The 24,198-nt window shown below is 32.0% G+C and overlaps 2 protein-coding genes and 1 long non-coding RNA gene across 3 annotated transcripts; 2 read left to right on the forward strand and 1 right to left on the reverse strand.

The window, feature by feature from the left end:
- Positions 1–1,189: 1,189 nt before the first annotated feature.
- On the forward strand, positions 1,190–10,992 carry LOC115889828. The gene is made up of 8 exons (XM_030909904.1): positions 1,190–1,429; positions 1,742–1,889; positions 5,082–5,237; positions 5,293–5,423; positions 8,731–8,986; positions 10,314–10,485; positions 10,546–10,763; positions 10,829–10,992. The coding sequence occupies exons 1-8, from the start codon at positions 1,190–1,192 to the stop codon at positions 10,969–10,971; spliced, it is 1,464 nt and encodes a 487-aa protein (XP_030765764.1). The 3' UTR covers positions 10,972–10,992.
- Positions 10,993–13,374: 2,382 nt separating this feature from the next.
- LOC115889829 lies at positions 13,375–18,605 on the reverse strand. Its single transcript, XM_030909905.1, has 7 exons — positions 18,461–18,605; positions 17,836–17,997; positions 17,651–17,778; positions 16,595–16,847; positions 16,394–16,531; positions 14,000–14,227; positions 13,375–13,502 (listed from the first exon to the last, which is right to left on the reverse strand). The coding sequence occupies exons 1-7, from the start codon at positions 18,603–18,605 to the stop codon at positions 13,375–13,377; spliced, it is 1,182 nt and encodes a 393-aa protein (XP_030765765.1).
- A 1,444-nt stretch (positions 18,606–20,049) lies between these two features.
- On the forward strand, positions 20,050–21,768 carry LOC115889962. The gene is made up of 2 exons (XR_004051539.1): positions 20,050–20,201; positions 21,461–21,768. It is a non-coding gene; the product is annotated as an uncharacterized LOC115889962 (long non-coding RNA).
- The last annotated feature ends 2,430 nt before the right edge of the window (positions 21,769–24,198 follow it).

The raw sequence follows: 24,198 nt of genomic DNA on the forward strand, positions 1-24,198 counted from the left end.
TTTTTTAATGAAATAAACAAAGTAGATCGACAATATTGGTATCTGTTCTCTTTAAAAAGTTGCCACATTTTTAAAAATAATCTAAAATGTCAGTATTCCATGGGTATATTGATAAATGAGTTTTTAATTACAAGAAAATGCATTTTCTACGGAAACTTGAAGAGATACGTAAAAAATGGTATAATACAGTTTGATAGACAATTAAATTGTGCATCTGATTCTCATAAAATATACAGGGTGTTCCATTTAAATTAAACAAGTTATTGCCGTTTAAATCTAGTAATTATTTAAAATGTAATTTTAGACACTCTGTATAAGGTAGTATAATTTTTATTATTGCAACACAATAACTGATCAATAAATAAACTTCAGTAAATATTTAGTATTAAAAACTTTGATACCCTTGGAGAAATGAAGCCTTAAAGTTTTGACTGGAATTTCACAAAATTGAAAATATTTCAAAAACGGTAAGATTAAAGTGCGGTAAACCTAAATCAAATTTACCTTTATTTTAATCGTAGAAACTGAAAATGTAATAATATACAGGGTGTTCTATTTAAAAAAATATAACTTTGATATTTTTTATTATGTATCTTGTAAAAATATTTTTAAATTGTAGCTCTAATAGTCCTTCAACGAACACAAAACTTACAATTTGTAAAAATCTAATCGTTTAGCTACAATACTCCGTGTCGTATGTGGTAAACAACCCTGTATATCTATACTATCTCCAATTTTATTCAATATTTACTTAGATGCAGCAATGGAACAATGGAGACGAAAATGTAGTGGAATGGGCATACCACTCGAAAATAAAACAATATATACCATTCACTACGCCGACGATCAAGTAATACTGGCCCGAGATGTAGATGACATTGGGTACATGTTTAGAAAATTAAATGAGGAATATGATAGATGGGATTTACAAATAAATTTTAAAAAGACAGAATATCAATGCGTGGGCACAAAGGACAAGACCTAGAAATGGAAAACGGAAACAAAATAAAATCATGTACAGAATTCACATACCTAGGTACTAACATACATAATAATGGAAAAAGCGACAATACCATCAATAATAGAATCGACAAAGCCAGAAACATTACAGGGGCACTAAATTCTATTCTTTGACAAAAAAATATAAATACCACAACAATAACTTACTTATGGCGCTGAAGTATGGCAGATGAGCCGGTCCATGGAAGGAAAGTTTTTAGCAACTGAAATGGACTTCCTCAGAAGATCGGCAAGAAATTCAAAATTGGAAAAAGTGCGAAATGAAGAAATAAAGAAAATATCGAAGAAAGAGATAACCATCATAGAAGAAATCCAAAAAAAAAACAAAGGGAGAAGAAAGGCTACCAAAGAATATAATGAAATGGATCCTAACTGTAAAAAGAAAACGAGGAAGACCCCGAGAGACATGGTTAAAGGGGCAATGCAAAGGCAATGTCATTGCGCAATTTACAAGCCAATGACTGGATGGACAGAAGGCAATGGCGGCAAGAAACCGGAAAGCGGATCACGCTGTAGAACCGGACTTATATATATATATATATATATAGAATATACTGTTACTTTTTTGTACCAACTAAAACATTTCTTTCACCAATCTCAATTCTTCTTATTGTATATTCTACCAATTCACACTTTTCTGAAAGCTCCAATTTTTTAAACAAATATTTCCTTAACGGTATGCTCTACATAGGATTAATAATTCCTGTTAACCAGTTTTCAGCTCGACATGAAGAGCCTTAAACAGGTTGAGTTTGGTTTAACAATAGTTTTGGTTTTATTAATTATTGAACAATGTGAATGTAGGATTGAAAATAGTTTGGAAGATTACAGTGAATTTGATGGTAAAGATGAAAGAGAAGGAAAACAATGTAAGTTATAATTTTAGTTAGTACTGTATGAAACTTTAAAATACTTTTTTTCTACGATCGTGCAAAAAGTAGCTATTTTTTACACTATCCACTATATTAAAAATCAATTTTTTGTGAAAGAGTTTCGAAATTGACAGTTTTTGATAGTTATTTGAGATTCGAAATGACATTCTTTTAGGCACTAGTATTTAAAAGTGACACTTGTTTAGGCACTAGTGCCTAAAAGTAAAAAATGAAACGTTGTTTCTAAAACAACGAAAATATTGTAAAATACTAGTTTTGTAAATACTTTTGATTGCTTTGCCTGATATCCGGAAGCTTTTCTTTTTAAAAATGCAATAAGGTTTGTGAATTTGCTAATATCTACCTTTCTGTTCAGATAAATCATGGTGCGGAGAGAGCATCGAATATTTACTCCACAGAGTTGACGGCTTTAAAGTAGTAGATAACTTCAGGAAATAGACTAGAATCAGGCGGTCGCCCGGGTCGCAGCAACTAAAATATTAAAAAAAAATGTTCGTGGTATTTTACTTATAACTGAAAAGCTATCAACATTTTGTAAATAACCCTTCTTTCTATAATTCTTGTTTTTATAAATTTTCTCTAAACAATAAACTGTTTTGGGTCAAGAGCCAGCAAAATTGACAGTTTTAGACTGACCGCTCAAAATTGCACTTTGTCTACTACCCACACCCTTTATTTGTTAATGGCTGATCTGCCCTAAAATTACATGAAACAAATATTCAATTCGCAAGAAGCTAAATAGGATCCCAATATCATTATCAAAAAAAAGCTTGTAAGTTGGCCTCATTAATTTATTAACAGTAGTGGGAAAAATATAAATCTTTGGGTGATTTTGATTGTTCTGGATTGAATATGTAGTAATACATGGTATCTGATCATACCTATACTGATTCTGCACGAAATAATTGATTGTGAAAAAGAAAAGAAGTTTTTCTTAAATTCTTATAGAAAAATAATGCAGTTGCTTGCAACTAAATAGTAATGTTTTCAAAGATCACTTATACTTATCATTTATATACCGGGTGCGTCTCAAAACTGGCTCACTCTTATAACTTGCTTATTTTTTCAGATGAAAAAACGAGATTTGGTATGTTAGTATACGACATAAATTAGGATTAATTGACGTATTAAATTGTTTTTGATCACTTCCTCTTTCACCGGAAATTAATAAAACTTTTGATTTTTAAATGTCAACTCGGTATATTTCTACTTTATGCGATAGAAAATGACAATCTGAATAGAATGACATATCATATGTCATCTTTTGACAGTTTGGCTCTCGACTACGTTTGGATGTCAGTTAAAAATGTAGACTGTCTAAGTTGGTGGCAAGCAATGTGTAAAAATACTCAGTTGAAATATTTAGCTGTTGCTCTGCTGTCTTTACCAACGTCATCTGCAGCCACTGAGAGAAGTTTCAGTACTTACAGTTTTATCCATACTAAAAAAAGGAATCGCTTAACTGCGCAAAGAGCCGGCAAAATAATGTTCGTAGCTCATAACAATAAATTATTACTACAAAAACAAAAAGTGGATATGGAGCATGATCTTCAACAACATAAAACTCCTCCAGAACCACTATAACACTAGAACTCGTGGAGGTAGAGGTCCATCCTTCAGAATCAGAACCAGATGATACATCAAATATATCTGATTTGGAAATAGAAACTGACGAAGACAGTACTAAATACCCTATGAAGATGGGACCAGCTCGGCGCCCGAAAGTATTCCGGAATAGAATAATTCAGTTATTTGTGTTTTACGTTTTTTAAATTTATATTTCGTGCTTTTTTCTTTTTTTTTAAGTTCATAGTCATAGTTCATGGTTCATGTACAAAGTACAAATGTTACCAAATGTTACCAAATCAACAAAAAATATGTAAAATTGTAAAATTTACTAAAATTTCATGAATTTCTTAAAGTTTCGGATATTTCCTGTAACAATCAAAAATTTCTGAAATATTAACATCACTAAACATACGGGTCATAACGACAATTTGACTCGAAATATCAAGTGTTTGGTACAAAATTATTCGTAAAAAACTCTTTTTCCAAATATGCTAATGAGCCACTTGTTCCATTTGAAAAAATTGGCATATGATTAAAAATACGATTTGGTCATTTTTTAACCAATCAGCACAAGACACGAAAAACATTAGACGATCAAATCTATTTTTCCAAGGCTCCTTGTTTAAAAATTAGTGTTTTTGATACAGCCATGGCACTCTAGATTGAAATTTAAAATACGATTTTTTTGAGCAAAAATGTCAAAAGTTGATATATGATATGTCAATCTACTCAGAGTTTCATTTTCTATCGAATAAACCAGAAATATACCTACCGTCGGTGCCATTCAAAAATCAATAGTTTTTCGTTGAAACAGAAAGTGACCAAAAACAATTGAATACGTCAATCAATCCTAATTTATGTCATATACTAACATACCAAATTTCGTTTTTATCTAAAAAATTAAAAGAGTTATAGGGGTGAGTCACTTTCAAGATGCACCCGGTATAGAAAAAATAACAACCGCGGACTAGATTGAACGAAGAGAAGAATTTTGAAGTACCTTTAAGTGAAATTTTATTGCTAGAGTAGCATAAATATACTTAGTTGTTATGTTAACATGTTAACTATTGGGGGCGTGGGGCGCCAAGTAGGGTATTCGCCCGGTGTCAATATTTCCCTTCTGCCGGCCCTGACTAGAATACCTTTTCTGTGCAATTCTCAACATGTTTTTCTTTGACCCAAAGTTGTTGTGGGTGGTCTCGTATAAGTTTTTCGACTTCTCGGGCACTCTAACGTTGATAGCGCAGTTTCATCAGCTTGTTGAATATCCAAAGACTCGTTATTATCACTCATTTTTTCACAAAACTTTGTAAGAAATACGGCGACGTTTGAACCTGACAGAACTTTGTCATTAAACAATCCATAAACAGTGCCTTAGAAACCGATTACCAAAACATTTTAAAAAATGTTTAAAAATAAATAATAATAATAGCATGAAAATCTCAAATTATTATATTCGACGCTTTAAAACACATTTATTTCGCAACTTTTTACATAAATAGCTATATCATTAAGGTTAAATTAAACTATTTTGGTTTGAGTATTTTTCTCTTAAAATTGTTAGACAAACTCTTAATAATATATATTTTTATGTTTTAGATTGGCCCGTTATTGGACTGGTACGATTCGAAAACAGCAATTGCAGTTCCCTAGAAGGATACGAAGGTGTATGTGTCACAAGAAGAGAATGTGGCTATATTGGAGGTATCCAATCAGGCTCTTGCACCTCAAACGGCATTGGACGATGTTGTCTACGTAATATTTCCCTCAAAACCTCACAAAACAGTTTTACGTTTTGATATTGTTTTAGTTTATCGGACATGTGGCCAAAGTTCAGCGTATAACAACACATATTTTGTCAGCGATGATTATCCAAATACTTTCAATGACGAGACATCCTGTACATTTACTATAGAGCCCTGTCCGGGAACTTCTTGTCAAGTAATAGTCAAAATTACTATAATCCAATCTATTTTAACATACATCCTCTGAAAAATAGAAGTAAAAATGACACTTTTTGTGGCGAGGCTGTACGTTTGACAATTTTGACATACAGGCGAGCCAAAAAATGTCATTTTTACTCCGAATAGAACATGCTATTTTTTTTCAAACGCCACAAATAATTTTTTAAACAGTTTCAAACGTTCCAAATAATATAAAAAGATTTAAAAGTAATACCTTTTATGTAATTATACAGGGTTGTTCATCACATACGACACGGAGTATTGTAGCTAAACGATGAGATTTTTACAAATTGTAAGTTTTGGGTTCGATGAAGGACTATTAGAGGTACAATTTAAAAATAATTCTACAAGATACAGAGTGTCCCAAATAAGTAAAAAATATCAAAGTTGTATTTTTTTAAATGGAACACCCTGTATATTATTACATTTTTAGTTTCTACGATTAAAATAAAGGTAAATTTGATTAAGATTTATTATACTTTAACCTTACCGTTTTTGAAATATTTTCAATTTTGTGAAATTGGAGTAAAAATTTTAAGGCTTCATTTCTCCAAGGGTATCAAAGTTTTTAATACTAAATATTTACTGAAGTTTATTTACTGATCAGTTATTGTTTTGAAATAATAAAAATTATACTACCTTATACAGAGTGTCTAAAAATTTATTTTAAATAATTATTAGCTTCAAACGGCAATAACTTGTTTAATTTAAATGGAACACCCTGTATATTTTACGAGAATCAGATGCACAATTTAATTGTCTATCAAATTATATTATACCATTTTTTTACCTATCTCTTTAAGTTTCCGTAGAAAATGCATTTTCTTGTAATTTAGAACTTATTTATCAATATACCCATGGACTATTGACATTTTAGATTATTTTTAAAGATGTACCAAATTTTTAAAGAGTACAGATACTAATATTGTCGATATAATTCGTTTATTTCATTAAAAAATTAAAAAGAACTGTTTAAATATTTGTTAAAGAGGACCAATTAATATGATTCCAGTATTCAAACTACATTAACTGACTGTTTGCGTTGATTAATAATAATTGGTCCAAATACTAAAAAACTGAATTTTGTATGGGCATTAGACAGTGTGATATAAAGTAACACCTTAAAAATTATATTTCATTTTTTAATAAATGCTTATTTATAACAACAAAGACTTTAATTTGATAACTTATTATTATATTGATTTCTGACTCAAAAATCCACATTTATTTATAATAATTTATTAACGAACACAATTAAGTATGTCATTAATTAGTATATGGGCGGAAATAATGGTGTTATATTTAATTAATGGTATACTCTTTTATAAAGATTTAAATAGTTTTCTTTTTGCATACAAATGGGCTATTGATATTATCGTTTTGCTAAAAACGATAATATTACTAATCTGTACATTTTGTACATTTGTTGCTTTAAAAACAATCTAAAATGTCAATATTCCATAGATATATTGATAAATGAGGTCTAAATTATAAGAAAATGCATTTTCTACGAAAACTTGAAGGAATAGGTAAAAAATGGTATAATACAATTTGATAGAGAATTTAATTGTGCATCTGATTCTCCTAAAATATACAGGGCATTCCATTTAAATTAAAGAAGTTATTGCCGTTTGAAGCTAATAATTATTTAATATAAATTTTTAGACACTCTGTATAAGGTAGTATTATTTTTATTATTGCAACACAATAACTGATTAATAAATAAACTTCATTAAATATTTAGTATTAAAAACATTGATACCCTTGGAGAAATGAAGCTTTAAAATTTTTACTGCAATTTCACAAAATTGAAAATATTTCAAAAACGGTAAGGTTTTAGTATAATAAACCTTAATCAAATTTACCTTTATTTTAATCGTAGAAACTAAAAATGTAATAATATACAGGGTGTTCCATTTAAAAAAATACATCTTCGATATTTTTTATTTATTTGGGACACTCTGTATCTTGTAAAAATATTTTTAAATTGTAGCTCTAATAGTCCTTCAACGAACCCCAAACTTACAATTTGTAAAAATCTCATCGTTTAGCTCCGTGTCGTATGTGGTGAACAACCCTGTATATCGAGAAATTATGGTACCGCTTATTAAATTATGTCAGTTTATAATATATTTTCGTACTTTTGTGCTTCGGCGTAAAAGTGCTTTACTTTTATGCCTAGGCGTTAAAATGACTTTTTTATATTGTCAATCACGTCGTGAAAATTAATACTTTTATGACGTTTGAAAAAATATATAAAATTATGACATTAATTGACAAAAATTCTAATTCTTTGGATGTCCGTTATATAATAGCTGTATTATACTACTATAGTGTATTAAGGTAGTATCAGACACAGCTACTTTTGTTGGGCAATTTTTTTTCAGCCGCTGCAAAAGTTGCATTGAGTGTTGCATACAAAAGTTGCATACACCAGCAGAAAGTGTCCAAAACGCGCATTTTTTATGCAGCAGCTGCCTAAAAAAGTTGCAGGTCGACACTACATGCTTTTCATATGTTCACACCAAAGCGCTACTTTTGCAACCTATTTTGGTAGCCGCAGCCTTGGAGGGGCAACATTCAACAGTACACCGCCCACAGCTCAAGGTATCGTGTGTGTACCTTTTGGGAGACGGTTGCGTTTTTTTTTAAGGAATGACGAGACATTGTTATCAGCGGCATATTTATATGTGACTTTGGCGGCGAAACAAAAGCGGCGACAAAGAAAATAAGAGTGTGGGTCAGGGAATGGATAAGAAAGCGCGAACAGGTTTTCGTTTGGTTGTGATAGAATGGACTTTTTACGTTCCATAAACACTCCCTTGCTTCTACTGCTTCTATTAAACATTTTACTTGTTCTCTGTTCCAAATCGCTTGTTTTGACTTCGACGACATCTCAATTTGTCGGTTAATTCTTTACTAAATACCTACATATAGATTCTGGAGTTGAAACTGAACTGAAAAAAAGTGTATACATTTCGGGCATACCAACAGAATACTGCACCGATGTCTGCAGTAAAAGTTTCAACTGATTAGTAATCTTTTGCTGCACTTGCAACCTTCCTCAACAACTGTTCCTACACGGCTATTTAAACTGCGCACAACAAAAAAGTAGCCTACTCAACCAAGCTGCGATCGCAACGTTGCAGGTTACCTAGGTATTCACACTTGCAACAGATCAAGTTGCGCAGTTTTTTAATGTGCTGCGCAACAAAAGTAGCTATGTCTGATACTACCTTTACTAATTCTTTTTATTATCATGAAAAATCATCAACCAATTTTAGGCTAGAGTTGATTTTTTGAATTTCGTACTGTCCCAGCCAGATGGTAATGGTAACTGCATCTATGATTCAATGGTTATAACAGGATCAGGCGGCAATATCCCTGTTATTTGTGGAGAAAATTCGGGACAACATATATATTTGACGTTCGTAGGGAATAACAGCATCACTATCACTATATCCACGTCATCATCTGTGGATTTGGAACGAAGTTTTAATTTGAAAGTAACTCAGATTGCCTGTGACTGTCCCACTTTAGGTAATAATTTTTATTTAGAGATTAACTCAAACTTGTTTTATTTTGCTGTTGAAAGACCAAAGGTTCCAACTCGTGACTGATCAGGATGTGTTAGTCCGTTTAATTTGCGTTGAGAAAATCAACATGACACCCGTTTCAATCAAAAAGTTTTTTGACTAAAACTGGTTTGCTGTGTAAAAAAATACCCTAGCATTTATACAGGATGGTCCGAACTGTATTCCGGAAACTTCAGCAGTATATTCTGCAGTTAAAAATAAGTAAAAAAGTTTGTATAAATGTATGCCTAAAATGCTTAGTTTCGGGGCTACAGGGTGTAGAAGTTTCATTTTTATTTCGATTTTTTCCAAATAATTTCTGAATTAACGTCAATATTTGGATGAAACTTGGTGTCTGGGAATTTTTTGACATGAGAAATTTGATTTTGATGTCAATATGACTCCTATTTGTAAGGGGCGCCACCTAGATGTGTTTTAACTGTTTTGAAAAGTAATAATTTTTTGTCCGTACCTGTATAAATAAAACTACCGAGTGGAAAAATATACATTTCCGTGATTTTTTACGTAAAAAATGTTTCTTGATAAAAATGGCTACGACCAACAGTTCTATATAAGATATTTAAAATGGAAAAAGTCAATACATGTTATTATTGATAAAAAAATAAACAGGTTATTGAGTAGATAGTTATTTATTTGACTGAAATGATAAATTTGGGAACTTTTTTTTTAATTAATCATAATTTTTTTTTTCGAAAAAATGATGATAAAACAGTTTCTGTTGAACTTTTGGTATAAAAACATTTCAAATTTATGATTTCAGTCTAATAACTATTTAGTCAACGTGTTTAATTTATGTCAATGATGACAGGTATAGATAATTTCGATTCCAAATCTCTCGAGAACCATTACTCGTAGCGATTTTTAGCAAGAGACCTTTTTTACGTAAAAAAAACGTCGTAAATATATATTTATTTAAACAGTAGCTTAAAAACCTGTTAAAATATACGTAGGTGGCCCCCTCTACAAGTAGAAGTCATATTGACATCAGAATCAAAAACATCAAAAAACTTCCAGATACCTATTTTCATCCAAATATTGACGTTACTTCAGAAATTGTTTAGAAAAAATCGAAATAAAAATGAAATTTCTACACCCTGTATCTCCGAAACTAAGCATTTTAGGACATATATTTATACGAAATCTTTTACTTATTGTTATCTGCAGAATATACTGCCGAAGTTTCCGGAATACTGTTCAGACCACCCTGTATACTATAGATTTCAATAATTAACGTATTTTTTCTTAGTAAACTGTATTTATTTTTATTTTAGCTCCACCAGGATGCCTTCAGTACTACACCGACTTAAGTGCTACAGTCAGAAGTTTCAATTACGGTACTCAAATCAACGGAGCTGTCATTACATACGCCAATTCAACAACAGTAGCCGGTACTAGGCAACTAGCAAACACAAACTACGGTGTCTGCATTCAGATGCAACCAGGGTACTACCTCATTAACATTGTTTGGCTATCACTTATTAAAAACATATATTTTATTTTTAGATACTGTTCCATTCAATGGGCCCAAAGCAGTGATAGTACCTCTTTCACTGTAACTAACAACACAGCACTAGTAGAAGTAGTTTCAGGACTTCCTAATGATCCCATCGTTGGATCATTATGCACTACTGATTTTGTTGTTATACCCAATCCGTATTATTCTAATGACACAGCTGTCAATTCGGATAGATTTTGTGGAAATGAGTTTGCAACAGTTTACAGTAAGAAACACTTGTTTCTGTTTTTCGAAGTTTTGCTAAAATAATGTTTTTTTTTTCTGTTTCAGCATACTCAAAACCATTTGTTCTGACTGTGATTACTGATGCTGATGAGCTTCAAAGTGAGGATGTGGCAAACAGAGGGTTTTCACTGACATTTACTCAACAGTCTTGTCGAAATGTTAATCCGGTAGTTCTTTTAACTGGATAGTTTAGAAATAATAATTTTTTTAAAGAAATATATGCAATTTTACTTTATTGTGATCCTCCAAGCCTGCATTGGTCTATAGATTTGTGTCCTACCTAGAGATTCCTTATGAATTTTTGCTTAAATATCGAAATTCTGCAGCCATAAGTCATGACTGTACTTTAACTGGACTGACATCCTAGACTTAGAGAAAGTCGCCTGTACTGGCACCTAAATCTTACGATCTTCCTACTACTACTACTACTACTGTTATTACTTGCTGACGAGTATACGACACGCATCAGAAGATTAACCATGAATATACAAAAGAGGGTCAAAGAAGTCAACAAAAAATAAATCAAAGATTATTCCTACCTGTACTCTAATATTCCTATGACTTATTGTAAATGATTTTGTCTGGCTTGAAGAAATGTAATTGAAGCTTGTATTTATTTCATAAACTAGAAAATATTTCCTTATATTCCACGTGGTTAAACACCACCTTACTTCTAAAAAGAGCGCTAAATAAGTGTAAGGGCCAAATTTTTTTTTTCAAGCTGTCAACTCAAATTAAAAATAAAAACCATAAAACAAATTTAAAGGACGTAAATGTTGTATAATAAAATACAACTAATAATATAAAATAAAAATAATAATAGATGGTACGTTACTAATGGTAATAGCCAACTTTGATCTGGGCGCTGCAAATGGACAAATGTTGTATAGCAACAAAAGTCTTGTATGACCTGGCTACCGAGATGACCTACCTGCAATTAAAGAGAAAAAACATGGTGTGAGCAACAATGTTACCAGTTATTATTAAAATAAAGTGAATTTAAAATTAAACAGGTACTTGAATGATTTATCAATAGTCCAACTTAAAAATACAAGTTTAAATAAAATAATAAAATGCCACACAGGCTAGTCACACAGACTATTAAAAAAAACTTGCCACACAAGCTATCAAAATGCCACACAGGCTAAAAAATGCCACATAGGCTATCAAAGTGCCACACAGGCTAAAAAAATGCCACACAGGCTATCAAAGTGCCACACAGGCTAGTCAGACAGACTATTAAAAAAAAACATGCCACACAGGCTATCAAAATGCCACACAGGCTAAAAAAATGCCACACAGGGTAGTCACACAGACTATTAAAAAAACATGCCACACAGGCTATCAAAATGCCACACAGGCTATCAAAGTGCCACACAGGCTAAAAAAATACACAAGTTAATAGTCAAACTACACTACTGGGATAACTACTCTTCAAGTCTAATTACGCTACGAGACTAACTACTTGTCAAGGCTAATTACGCTACAGGACGAACTACTCTTCAAGTCTAACTACGCTACACAGGGTCACTACGCCCGAAAGGCTAACTGTAGAAAATAATAAAGCTAATCATAATTCATTCAAGATCAATTTGATAATATTAATACACAAATATATTCTTATCTTCTATTAAAGTCACATAGACAAATTATAAATAACTCACTATAAAGAAATACTTCAATATTATCATCTGCAAATTATCTTTTCTTTATATTCAATCAAATATCTTAAAATTTATCTGAGATTAAGAAATATAATATATCTCAATAAAAATAATAAACAGTAACCAACTAGTTGCTCAGTGAGATAAAATAAACTCACCTTAATTAAACTTCTTATTCGGCACGGCAATGGAACTCAGAACTACCACAAAACCTTAATTAAACCTCGGAAACTTTAATAGTTTTAATTTAATAAGCGCGTACCACTTCTTTCTCTGACGCTGTCTAATACTGTTTTAGACGGCGATACTGTATTGAATGTTATCTAAAACCTTTTCGAAAAGTGCATGTAGCATGAATTTTGGGCTTGTTTTTGTTTACATTCGAAATTCCATTGCACTCCGGCTTTTGAAATGTCTGTTTTTTATTATTACGTCAGATAAAGAAAACGTAGCATAGAAAAATAGAGTTCTTACATAAGTATAGGACATACTACAAATGGATTTTGGAGGTGTAGCATTTGTTTTGAAGACAGAAATTTTTACACAGATGCTGATTTAAGGTACAAGATGACCTGTAAACTGAAATGATAGTACTATTCGTAAAAGGAGGTAAAAATAATGGTTCAGAAGATGAATTATTTATGATATTCTTTAACAAGTTAAAACTTTAAGTGATTTTTTAAGCCTCTAAAATTATGGTAAAGTATGAATATGTAAATATATTCCAGATATACTGATATTTTTGCTTAATCTCCCTAAAAATTCAGTTGAAATAAAGTTACTAATGAGACACAGATGTAACTTCTAAATTTGTTGAGTTCCCTAAGATTTGTATCTTTTACTTGATGATAGAGTAACAAAAGTTCGATAAAAATAATACTCAATATTTTGCTTTTTTATTTTTTTTATTTATAAATCGTATAAAGACTACTTTCCAAAAAGGAGACTTCCGTCACATAAAACTTGAGAAAAGCTCAACGAAAATCCACGATTGCCTGTATCGTTCACTTCGTTCCCATTTGTCACAACTGTCAAAACGAATTGCTTAGAATATGCTGAAAATGAAAAAAAAATGCTGATAAACAATTCACAAAAGGCTTAATTGTTATTTATTAAGCATGTATAACTGTTTTTAGGAAGAATATTTTATTTTCTCTAGTGGACAAAATTCAACTAAAAGACGATTGTAATACCGTATGATTAAAAAAAGCCGACCAGTTGGCTAGGAAATGAAGATCGATAACATTTCCGAAATAAATTTACATATAAAATGACAGTAATGTTCATTTCATAGCCATCGCTGACGTCGTTTTTTTTCGACTATACGGTATAACGTTTTATCTACAATCACATGTATATATTTAGTTAAAATTATAAAAATTTTATAGGAAAAATTTGCAGCAAGCGTTATTTTAAAAAATCGAATTAAAGTTGCATGATTGTGGATAAAAGTAGTTTCGGTACCCATAATCATAAATGATATTGAGTAATATTATATCTGTTTTCATGGCATTTTAAATATAGAAAATATAAAAAATAAGATTTGACTTACAAATAACTGTGGGAAAACCATTTCCACAAAACCTGTCTGTATTCAATGGAGTATTGTTGGATTCTAAGATAGGAGCAGGTATAACAACGAAATCTGTCGTACAATCATCTCCTGTAAGACTTGCACTAGTCGTACCTACAGTACCGTCTCCTACAGCAGTGAATGTGTCTCCAGTAACAGAAAATCCATACGTGTCGCTGGATTGTGACCACTCAATTCCACAATAACCTTAGAAAGTTACCGTAACATTAAAAGCGCCATGCTGGAATATTTCAGAGCCTGTACTAGGCAAATACCGTTTTTTTTTCAAAAGTTTGGCCCTTATAGTGTTTTAAATTCTCCATCTAATAAAGAAATAATTGGACTTCCATTCCATTAAAAAAAAACGAAGAAAAACTATTTTATACTACACACACCGGAAAAATATAGGGATATCAGTTTATTAAAGTTAAAAATAAATGTTTTGAATAAACAACCACATATTTGTAGGCCGATTCTTTCTACTTCGATCGAAACGAAGTAGTCACACTAGTTATTTCTAAATTTGGGTAATTTGCAGAAGTGTTTGTGCATTTTTTGTCAAATGTATAAAAAGCACCTAGCATCAATTCGTCGAATTTAACCTGTACTGGCTATGTTTTTATGATAACTGGCCAGAATTCATTCAAATAACTCTGTTTAGTATTAAACGACATTATGGAGCGTAGACATCTTAACAGAGACTAAATGCTAAGAGCCATGGGTATGCTCGAAGCTGGAATGCGCCAAATCGACGTAGCTAGGGCATTAAATACAACGCAAAGTGTAATATCGCGATTAAGTGCACGCTACCGTGAAAGAGGTGATGTTGCTGAAAGGCACACAGGGCGACATTGCATTACCACCCCTCAGCAAGATCATTTTTTATAATTAAATGCTCGACGCCGACCGACTCTTACAGCACCAGAGCTTAGTTTAATTCTCCAGGAAATACATAATGTAACCGTTAGACCTGACACTGTTCGCAATTGATTAAGAGAGGTCAACTTAAGATGCAGACGCCCCTGGAGAGCTCAACCCTTAACGAGAGGAAATCGAGAGGTACGATATTTGTGGGCTCAAGATTATGTTCAGTGGTCGAATGAACAATGGGCCAATGTTCTCTTCACGGATAAGTCACGCTTTGGAATTCATCCGGATTCGAGAAGGCTTAGGGTATGGAGAGAACCGGGAAATCTTATTCGGTTGGATCATGTTCAGGAAGTGCACCCTTATCAAGGTGGAACAGTTATGGTCTGGGGAGGAGTCCAGTTAGGCCGAAAAAAACGGATCTCGTTTTTCTTGAAAGGTTTCTAACAGGAATCTCATATCGTGATTTAATTCTTGAGCCTGTCGTGTTACCATATGCCAATGATTTTGGAAGAAACTTCATTCTCATGCATGACAATGCACGGCCTGATACAGCCAGAGTGGTAAGTGAGTTTATCAATGCTCATCAATTAAACCCTGGCCGGCACAATCTCCTGACCTCAACCCCATCGAGCACGTATGGGACGCGGTCCAAAGAAGAATTTTGAGAATGGGTATGCCTCGTGAAACACGTAGAGATCTGGTTCGGACCGTGAATGCAGCGTGGCAGGCTGTACCTCAAGGAGAGATCGACAACCTGATCAGGAGCATGGAGAGACGATGTAGGGCTGTAATGAACAGTAGAGGAGGCCATACCCTTTATTAAGTAAAAATGGTTTTATCTTTTTTTTTTTTAATTCACAGTTTAGAATAAAAATGTGTATTTTTTTGAGTTTAATAAAAATAAAGGTAAATTTGAAAAATTCAGTAAATTTCGCATTTTTATTTCCAATACGTCCTGCAAACTATTTGTTTATTTTAATTTTATTATATCAGAAATGCAAATAATAAAATTACTGACGATGGCTGGATAAAATTGTAATATCCCTAGACTTTTCCGGTGTGTGTATTTTAGAAAATTTGGAATAAAATTTTGAACACCATGTATGGTTTAAGATTACGATATTTCTAGCAAAGTAAGTACAGATCAACGTAAATACTTAGTATAGTAGGACATTTCTTGTATTTTCAATATTTTTTTCTTAAAAAGGCTTATAAAACAATCAACTTTTGATTTCTAACCATAATTTCTCTTGACGGAAGATAACCAAAGTCCAAAATGACATTTCTCGCAAATTTTGAAGTATAATTAGTAGAAAAGTTAAAAGTTTGACAACTTTTTCTACTAATTAAACATGTCTACCACTAATTTTGACTTTCTGAATGCTTACATTGAAATTAAAGGAACAAACTTCAACACTAATTGAAAACACTAATTTATTCCACTAATTGCGAGGTTCTGAATGAAGATTTATGCTCAAAAATCTGAGTTTTAACAAAATTTACCTGGAGCCATAGCAACACAAACTCCATAATTCATATTAGCCAACTGCCTGGTACCATTAAGTACGCTAGAAGAACCATAATTAAAACTCCTAACAGTACCACTCAAACTTTCATACCATTGCAAACATCCAGCAGGAGCTAAATTAAAAAAAAATACACATTTTTTATTTTTTTTTAACTTTCTATACCTATCTAAAGTACCTCTCCAAGGACAGTTACAGTTAATCTGCCTCACTCTGATGTTCCATGAACGAGATACTGTAGAACTTCTCACGAAGATGCTCACTGTTATGGAGGTGTTTCCATTGAAGTCTACATAGATATGTTGTCCGCTGTTCTCTCCACATAGCACAGGTACTATTGAGGCACCCCCTGTAACGACCAGGGCGTCTGTATTACAGGTACCGTTGCTGTTTGGCTGGGCAAGGTTTAAAGTTAAAAAGTCAAGTCTAACCTAAAAAAAATATTTAATAACAAAGGTACTACAGACATGCTTTTGAAAAAAAAGAATTAGTAGAATCCATGAAATATGTAACAAGAAATATTTTTCTACATTAGCTTCGAAACAGTTTTTTCTTGAGAACTATACAAGGTGTCCTTTTTAGGATTCTGTACCCAGAGGGTAAAAACGGGAACCCTATTACTAAGACTTCGCTGTCCGTCCGTCCGTCCATCTGTCACAAAGGTCTATCTTATAAACCGTTATAGCTGGACAGTTGAAATTGTCACAGATAATGTATCTATGTTGCCGCTATAAGAACAAATACTAAAAACAGAACTAAATAAATGTTTATAAATAAAAAAGTACTTTCACTAAACATTATCTTTTAAGTAAGAATTTTACATAGAATCTTTCAAGTCCTCGGTGGCCGCGTAGTTAAAGCGTTAGGACTTTACGCTGCTATGACGTTGGAGCCGTATAGTAAGGCAGGTTCGAATCCTAGTCAAGGCGACTTTTTTTAATGTTTTTTTTTTAATTTTGACATATTTATTTTTACTTTTTAGGTATTTATTATTGATTAATACAATTTTTAGTAATGTGTTTCTTTATTTTCTTTTAATTACTTATACGCGCATTCAAAATTTCAGTTAAATCGGAAAAAAAAAGTTTATAATAATATTGTATCTAATGTTATATAGATAATGAATGGTACGGAACCCTTCGCGCGCGAGTCCGACTAGCCCTTGACCAATTAATACTATCTAAAGAACACTTATTTACAAGATTTTTTTTACTTTTAATGTTCAAGGGCTTACCTGACAGGCATCTTCTTGCTTAACAATTGTAAAAACACACGAGGATCCACCGGTATAAGTTGAGGGAAATCCGGGACTTACAAAATAGGTATTGTTCAAGTCTGAACTTCCCCCACAAGTTTCCTGAACTGAAAATGACGTGAATTACAATAAAAACTTAACGAACATAAATAAAGTTTACATACAAACGCAACATGCTCCTGCATGGTTAGCGCAGTAAGCTATGTTGCTACCACCAAGATAGTTACACTCTTTTCTGGTGTAGCAAGTACCAACAAAACCGTTGCCTGCGTCACATTCGTCGTTGAGGAATCGTACCAGACCAACTCCCCAAAACACTGGAAAAACTGAAAAATAAAGTACAAAATGACATCAGATTATTTTGTACCAATCTACAGAAAATAGTTAATGAGTAAACTTGTGTTTTCCTTAAGAAATACATCTTTAGAGAAAAAGTCTATAGTTAAGTTACTGTGGTAAGTATCATAGACCAAAAAAAAATAAAGATTTTCCTTGATTTAAGCAAGAACAATCTTCGGATTGTTACGGGGTTTCTAACAGAACACTATCTCCTCAAGGAACACCTCAGTAGATTGAGAAACAACGGCGATTGCAGATTCTGTGGGGAAAATGGGGAAACACCAGAACACCTCACCACTGTGTGCCTCGAGACGACAACTTTTCAAATCCCTAAGACTGTATAATAAGTTATAACTCGTTATAACTTAAGAATGGGGAACAAACAATTTTATTATGTTAAATTTACAATTACTAATGTATGTATGCTAATAAAAAAAAATAATATCTTACAAGGAAACTGCCTAGATGTTCTGTTTGAACTTATAACACTATTTCTGCCTAATATCACATTATTTCCCCCAGAATCACTACCACTAAACACGAAAAAAGCACCAACAAGAAACCCGAGACTAAATTGCAGTCTCGTCGATATCATCTTTTCTGATCTGTGTTACTATTTTGACATGTGAACCGGTAACTGTTGCACATATTTTTAATCAATTATCACCTAAAGAACGGTTTTAGTACTGATCTGACCCCATTCTCTTCAGACAGATTGTGATAATTTGCCGGTAAACTATATTTTTGTAACGGAAGAACATGACATGTCGATTGTTTACAGTATTAATAATTTAAGATGTGTGATACAGTTTAAAAAGTATGGTGGATATGACAATTTATACGTTGTTCAGCTAAATATAAAAAAATATTTAGAAAAAATATATTATACTAGCGTGTACCAGCGACCTCGTTCGCGTCGAATCAATCATTTGTAATTGTGATGATAAATCAAAGCAAGAATTTCCATTAACATACAAACTGGTTAAAATTTTCTCACATTTATGTCAGCATGAGAAAAGACAATATGGCGATATTATTATATAACTTGGTAATATTTGAGGGGTAGTTTCACCTTGTTGGAATTTGACTTTCAAAAAATCCGTTTGCCAGAAATAAGCTTTTTACGTCAAGCAGTTTCAGTAGAATCGTGGTTAAGAAATTACCCAACTTTTTGGAACACCCTGTATGATTTTTTAAAAAATTTCAAAATATGTAAAAAAAATAAATTATGCTTGTCCAAGCGTTTTCCCGAAAGACTAACCGTTTTTTAAATAACAAATATTGTAATATCTGAGGGGCGTTTTCACCCTCTTGGAATTTGAGATTCGAGAAACCCCTCCTTATCCAACCTCTACATCCCACAGTTAATCCGTTTGCCAAAAATCAGCTTTAAACGTCAAACACTTTAAGCAGAATCGTGATTAACCAATAACCAGATCTTTCGAAACACCCTGTATAAATTTATAAAAAATCTTAAAATATGTAAAACAACAAAATAAAATGTACGTGTTTAAGAGTTTTTCCGAAAAACTCACCGGTTTTTAAATAAAAAATATTCTAATATTTGAGGGGTGGTTTCACCCCTTTAGAATTCGAGTTTCGAAAAATCCCTTCTTATCGAACCTCTACACTCTAAAGTCAATCTGTTTTTCAAAAATCAGCTTTTTACGTCAAGCGCTTTAAGCAGGATCGTGATTAATCAATGACCAGATTTTTCGAAACACCCTGTATACATTTTTAAGAAATCTTAAAATATGTAAAAAAACAAAATAAAATGTACGTGTTTAAGCGTTTTTTCGGAAACTTGACCGTTTTTTAAATAAAAAATATTGTAATATTTGAGGGGTGATTTCACCCCTTTAGTTAGGGGTGGTTTCGCCCCTTAATTAATTATTTTTTATTTTAAATTTTAAATCCGTTAACGCATCGCATCAAGTAAAAGTCGTTGCAAAAACTCCCTAATTGTTATTTATTGTCCTCAGATATCGACACATCTTTACTTGGATTAATCTTCAGAAGAAGTGAAACATATATAAATAGTACCTAAGCAATTAGAAATAAAGCAGTTTTTGTCTTATAATCTTTAGATAAAGTATTCTTCCCTGTCACATTTATATCAAATATTTCAAAAAAATGATTCTCAAGATTTTAATTTTGTGCGTCGTTTTGTCATTATGTCTGGCTGCACCAGGTATCTGATTTTATTACTTATTCTTTTTTAGTACTATTTTTAAGCATATTTCCCGGTTTTTTCTTAAAAGCATGTTTTAAATTTACCTGTCAAAACCATGGTATTCCAAAATTATATTAACTATTTATCATTTTTATAAGAGATATATATTTATATCTCTTTTATAAGAGATATATATATTTTATAGTTTAGTATATAATTTAATAAAAAATATACGGCATATTTTATAATTATTATTACCTACTGTAAATTATACTTGGAATGTTTGTCTTCCTTCGATAAATAGATACATCTCACAACTTCCAAGGACAGATTTTTTCCAAAACAATATAGAAGATAAAACTTATACAGGGTAAATCTTAAGTGCAAACATTTTCAGGGCTCGTAGATCTCGATGAAAGAATCATATTTTCTCTTTCCAAAGTCCAAAATATCCGAGCTATTCCAAGTTTGAAAATTTAAAAAAAATTGATTTATTTTTAAAAAAATTGAGAACCACCGGATTTTTTTTTGTATTTGCATCCCTTATAGTGGGAAAATTTGCAGTGGATAGGCAGTTCTAAAAAGTTTTCTAAAATATATAGAAAAATTTGACTCGTTGACGTGTTTCTGGGGTCGAAAAAATATTTGCACTTATTTAAGAATTACCCTGTATACTAATAGATAAAAATGTATAAATTTTTAAATAAAAAAGCGTATCGTATCAAAAAAGTATTGATAGTTTAATGAAATACTATAATCATTATACAATATAATAGTCAAATACAGGGTGAGTCGTTTTAAATAAGTGCGCACTTATTTTTAGGGGTGGAAGATTTCAACCTAAAGGACACGTCTTTGAGGTTTTTTTGTCAAAAAATGTTGAAAATTTTGTATTATTGGATTTTTTTTTTTATTTCCAGTTAAAAAACGGTATATCTTGATAATACGACAACACAAATAACACAACAACAAATAGTAGATTAAAATTAGGGGAACCAAATGCTAAACAAAAGTCTTAGTAGTTCTCAAAATTTAAGCGAAAAATATATTTTTTTTTAATTTAGTAAGTAAAATAATTCGGTTATTTTGAGCTTATTTGAAAATGTAAAATCAGCAGCTCTGAAAAAATATGCACTTATTTAAGACCCTGTATATATTTGTTAATATAGTTTGTTAATAATAGTTAACTAAAGTATCACAACATTGAATTGATTTGTAGTATGCTTATGTCATAGAATCTTAGTAATCAATAGAACATTTTTTTTTTATTTTTACAGGTTTCCTACATAGCTACCCACTGATCTACCATCCACCAGTTACCAAGATCATAGCACCAGCTCCGGCTTTTGTACCAGTATACAAAACCATCATAGCTCATCCATACCATGCGTACCCTTACCATTTTCCTCATCCATGGTTTAAATGAAAAAAAAGCATAGAAAATTAGATGATTCTTCGGATAAGACCATCCTGCTATACAATACGGATAATGTTTCAAAAGAATACTTGTAGATAATGTGCATATATAATAAAAATTGTGGACTGTATAGAGTATATAAATAAAAGAGCAGTATAAACACAGTTACTTTTGTTATTTTTATTATACCTACCTTAAATAATGTTATTATTAAAATTTTTGGTTACTATACTGACCAGTGTCTTACTGTTTAGGTTTTAATAACAGATAAAATTCACATATAAAAAAGGCTGTACTTAAACTGCCGTTAATAGGTATGACGTCGTTGATGCGACGCACTTGACGGCTTTATGAAATATAGGAATTTTATAAGGACTAACCAACGCTATCCACCCCACCAAATAACCAACTTAACCAACGCTGACCTCGACACTGATTTAGAATTTAGAATGAGTGGGAGGGGGGTTAATCACTTCGACCTTACAGATCCATTGTGTCCCCCTTTCTTGAATCATAGCTCATCATACAGTCCCAGGGCTTTGACAAAAGCCAGTATCTGGGACGGTTTTATAGAGGGTAGTTCTCCATCTCCAATATCAGTCGTACCAAAATTCATGGCACGAATGGTTGTCGTCTCGGCGCACTCAGTGATGAGGTGTACTGGCGTTTCCCCATCTTCCCCACAGAATCTGCATTCGCCGTTTCTTCTTAGTTTCAATCTACTGAGGTGTTCATTGAGGAGACAGTGTCCTGTTAAAAACCCCGTGACAATCCGAAGATTGTTCTTACTCAGACCCAGGAAGATCTGTGATTTTTCTTGATCATAAGCCCTCAGAAACTTCTTCGAGTGTCTTAGACCATTGCAAGATTTCCATTCCAGGTTGCGGATGGAATCTTCCAAGTTCTTGAGTTCCCCCTTGAGTTGGTTACCACTTGGAAAGCAGAACGGTTCTGGTCCAGTTAGGGGAGTGTTCGCTCCTTTCCAAGCTAGATTATTTGCTTTTTCATTTCCTTCTATCCCTTGGTGAGCAGGCACCCAGTGTAGGAGGACTTTGTTTTCTTTGCCTAATTTATTCAGCTTCTCTATGCATTCTTTGACCAATTTCGAATGAACGACGTCACAATATCTATTAACGGCATTTTAGTAGGCTACCGTTTAACGGCTGTTTAAGTACATCGTATAAAAAAAACATAGGAAATACCATGTAAATTTTGAAAAGGTCAAATATTATTTCCCGAGATGATTTTAATAAAACGAACCTAGAAAGATCGAGGAATCAAAAATCTATAGAAGAATCAAAAAATTTAATCGTATTTTCATAATTTTTTTTATTTTTCTTTAAAATGGAAATTTGAAAAAGTATAAACGAGATTCACAATTTAGAACACAAACATTTTGAATAAGCAAAATTTTGTATAAAAAAATGCATTTTTTCAAAATGATATAAAAAAAGCCTCTTGTAAAGGCTACCCAAGGACATACTGTATACTGTTTATGCATATTTAATGCTTCACAAAATTCTAAAAACTCATCTCTAGCTATTATCTCCGAAACCAATGCCAAATATACCAAAATGCGCTATATTTCATGGTAATATACAGGGTGAATCAAACATAAATGTTGTATGTGTTTTTATAGACCTAACCCCTATAACTTTTTATTTATTCAGATAAAAAAAAACGAGATTTGGTATGTTAAAACATGACATAAATTAGGATTGATTGACGTATAGAATTGTTTTTAGTCACTTCCTGTTTCACCGGAAATGACTATAACTTTTGATTTTTCAATGGCACCCTGGGTTATTTCTACTTTATTCGATAGAAAAGGACACTCTGAATATAATGACATATCATATGTCAACTTTAGACATTTTCGCATATGGTTTATTTGAAATTGTAACATACCGTTAGTTACTTCCATTAGACGCTCAAATCTATTTTTCCAAAGCTCCCTGATTAAAAATTATTGTTTTTAACATAGCCATGGCACTCTAGATTAAAATTTGAAAACGATTTTTCAAGCAAAAATGTCAAAAGTTGTACCAAAGTTTTTAAGCGAAAAAGAAAAACCAAAAGTTGTACAAATTTCCAGTGAAACAGGAAGTGGTCAAAAACAAATGAATGTGTCAATCATAGGGGTGAGCCACTTTCGAGACGCACCATGTATATGAAATTGTCAAATTTCATTTATTGTATTATAAAAGAACTATAACAATAAAATAACAATAAAACATGTAATTTTAGTGTTTTTATTATCACCCCTTTAGTAAACTTTCACAAAATAGCAATAAATCTATATTTTCTCTCTCACAAATAAAAAAATGATAATCTAAAAAAATAATAAATAAAATTTAAATCACGCAATAACTCACTCACACACTTTTTTTTGTCCAATTCAATAATATCTTCTTCCAAAATATCCCATCCCTATCCCTGCCAGGACCGGCTTTTTGAAATAGTCCCTTCGAAAATTCCTTTCCGAATTTTCTTTCTCCAAAACAGCCACTGTTGGAACACCCCTACCAGAATTAGCACCAACCACAGGTTTCCTGGATAAGTTTTCATTCTCCTCCCGGTATATATGATGGTTTTCTT

Source organism: Sitophilus oryzae, unplaced genomic scaffold (genome assembly GCF_002938485.1).
Source record: "Sitophilus oryzae breed Bouriz unplaced genomic scaffold, Soryzae_2.0 scaffold_857_pilon_pilon, whole genome shotgun sequence".
Taxonomy (NCBI): Eukaryota; Metazoa; Arthropoda; class Insecta; order Coleoptera; family Curculionidae; genus Sitophilus; species Sitophilus oryzae.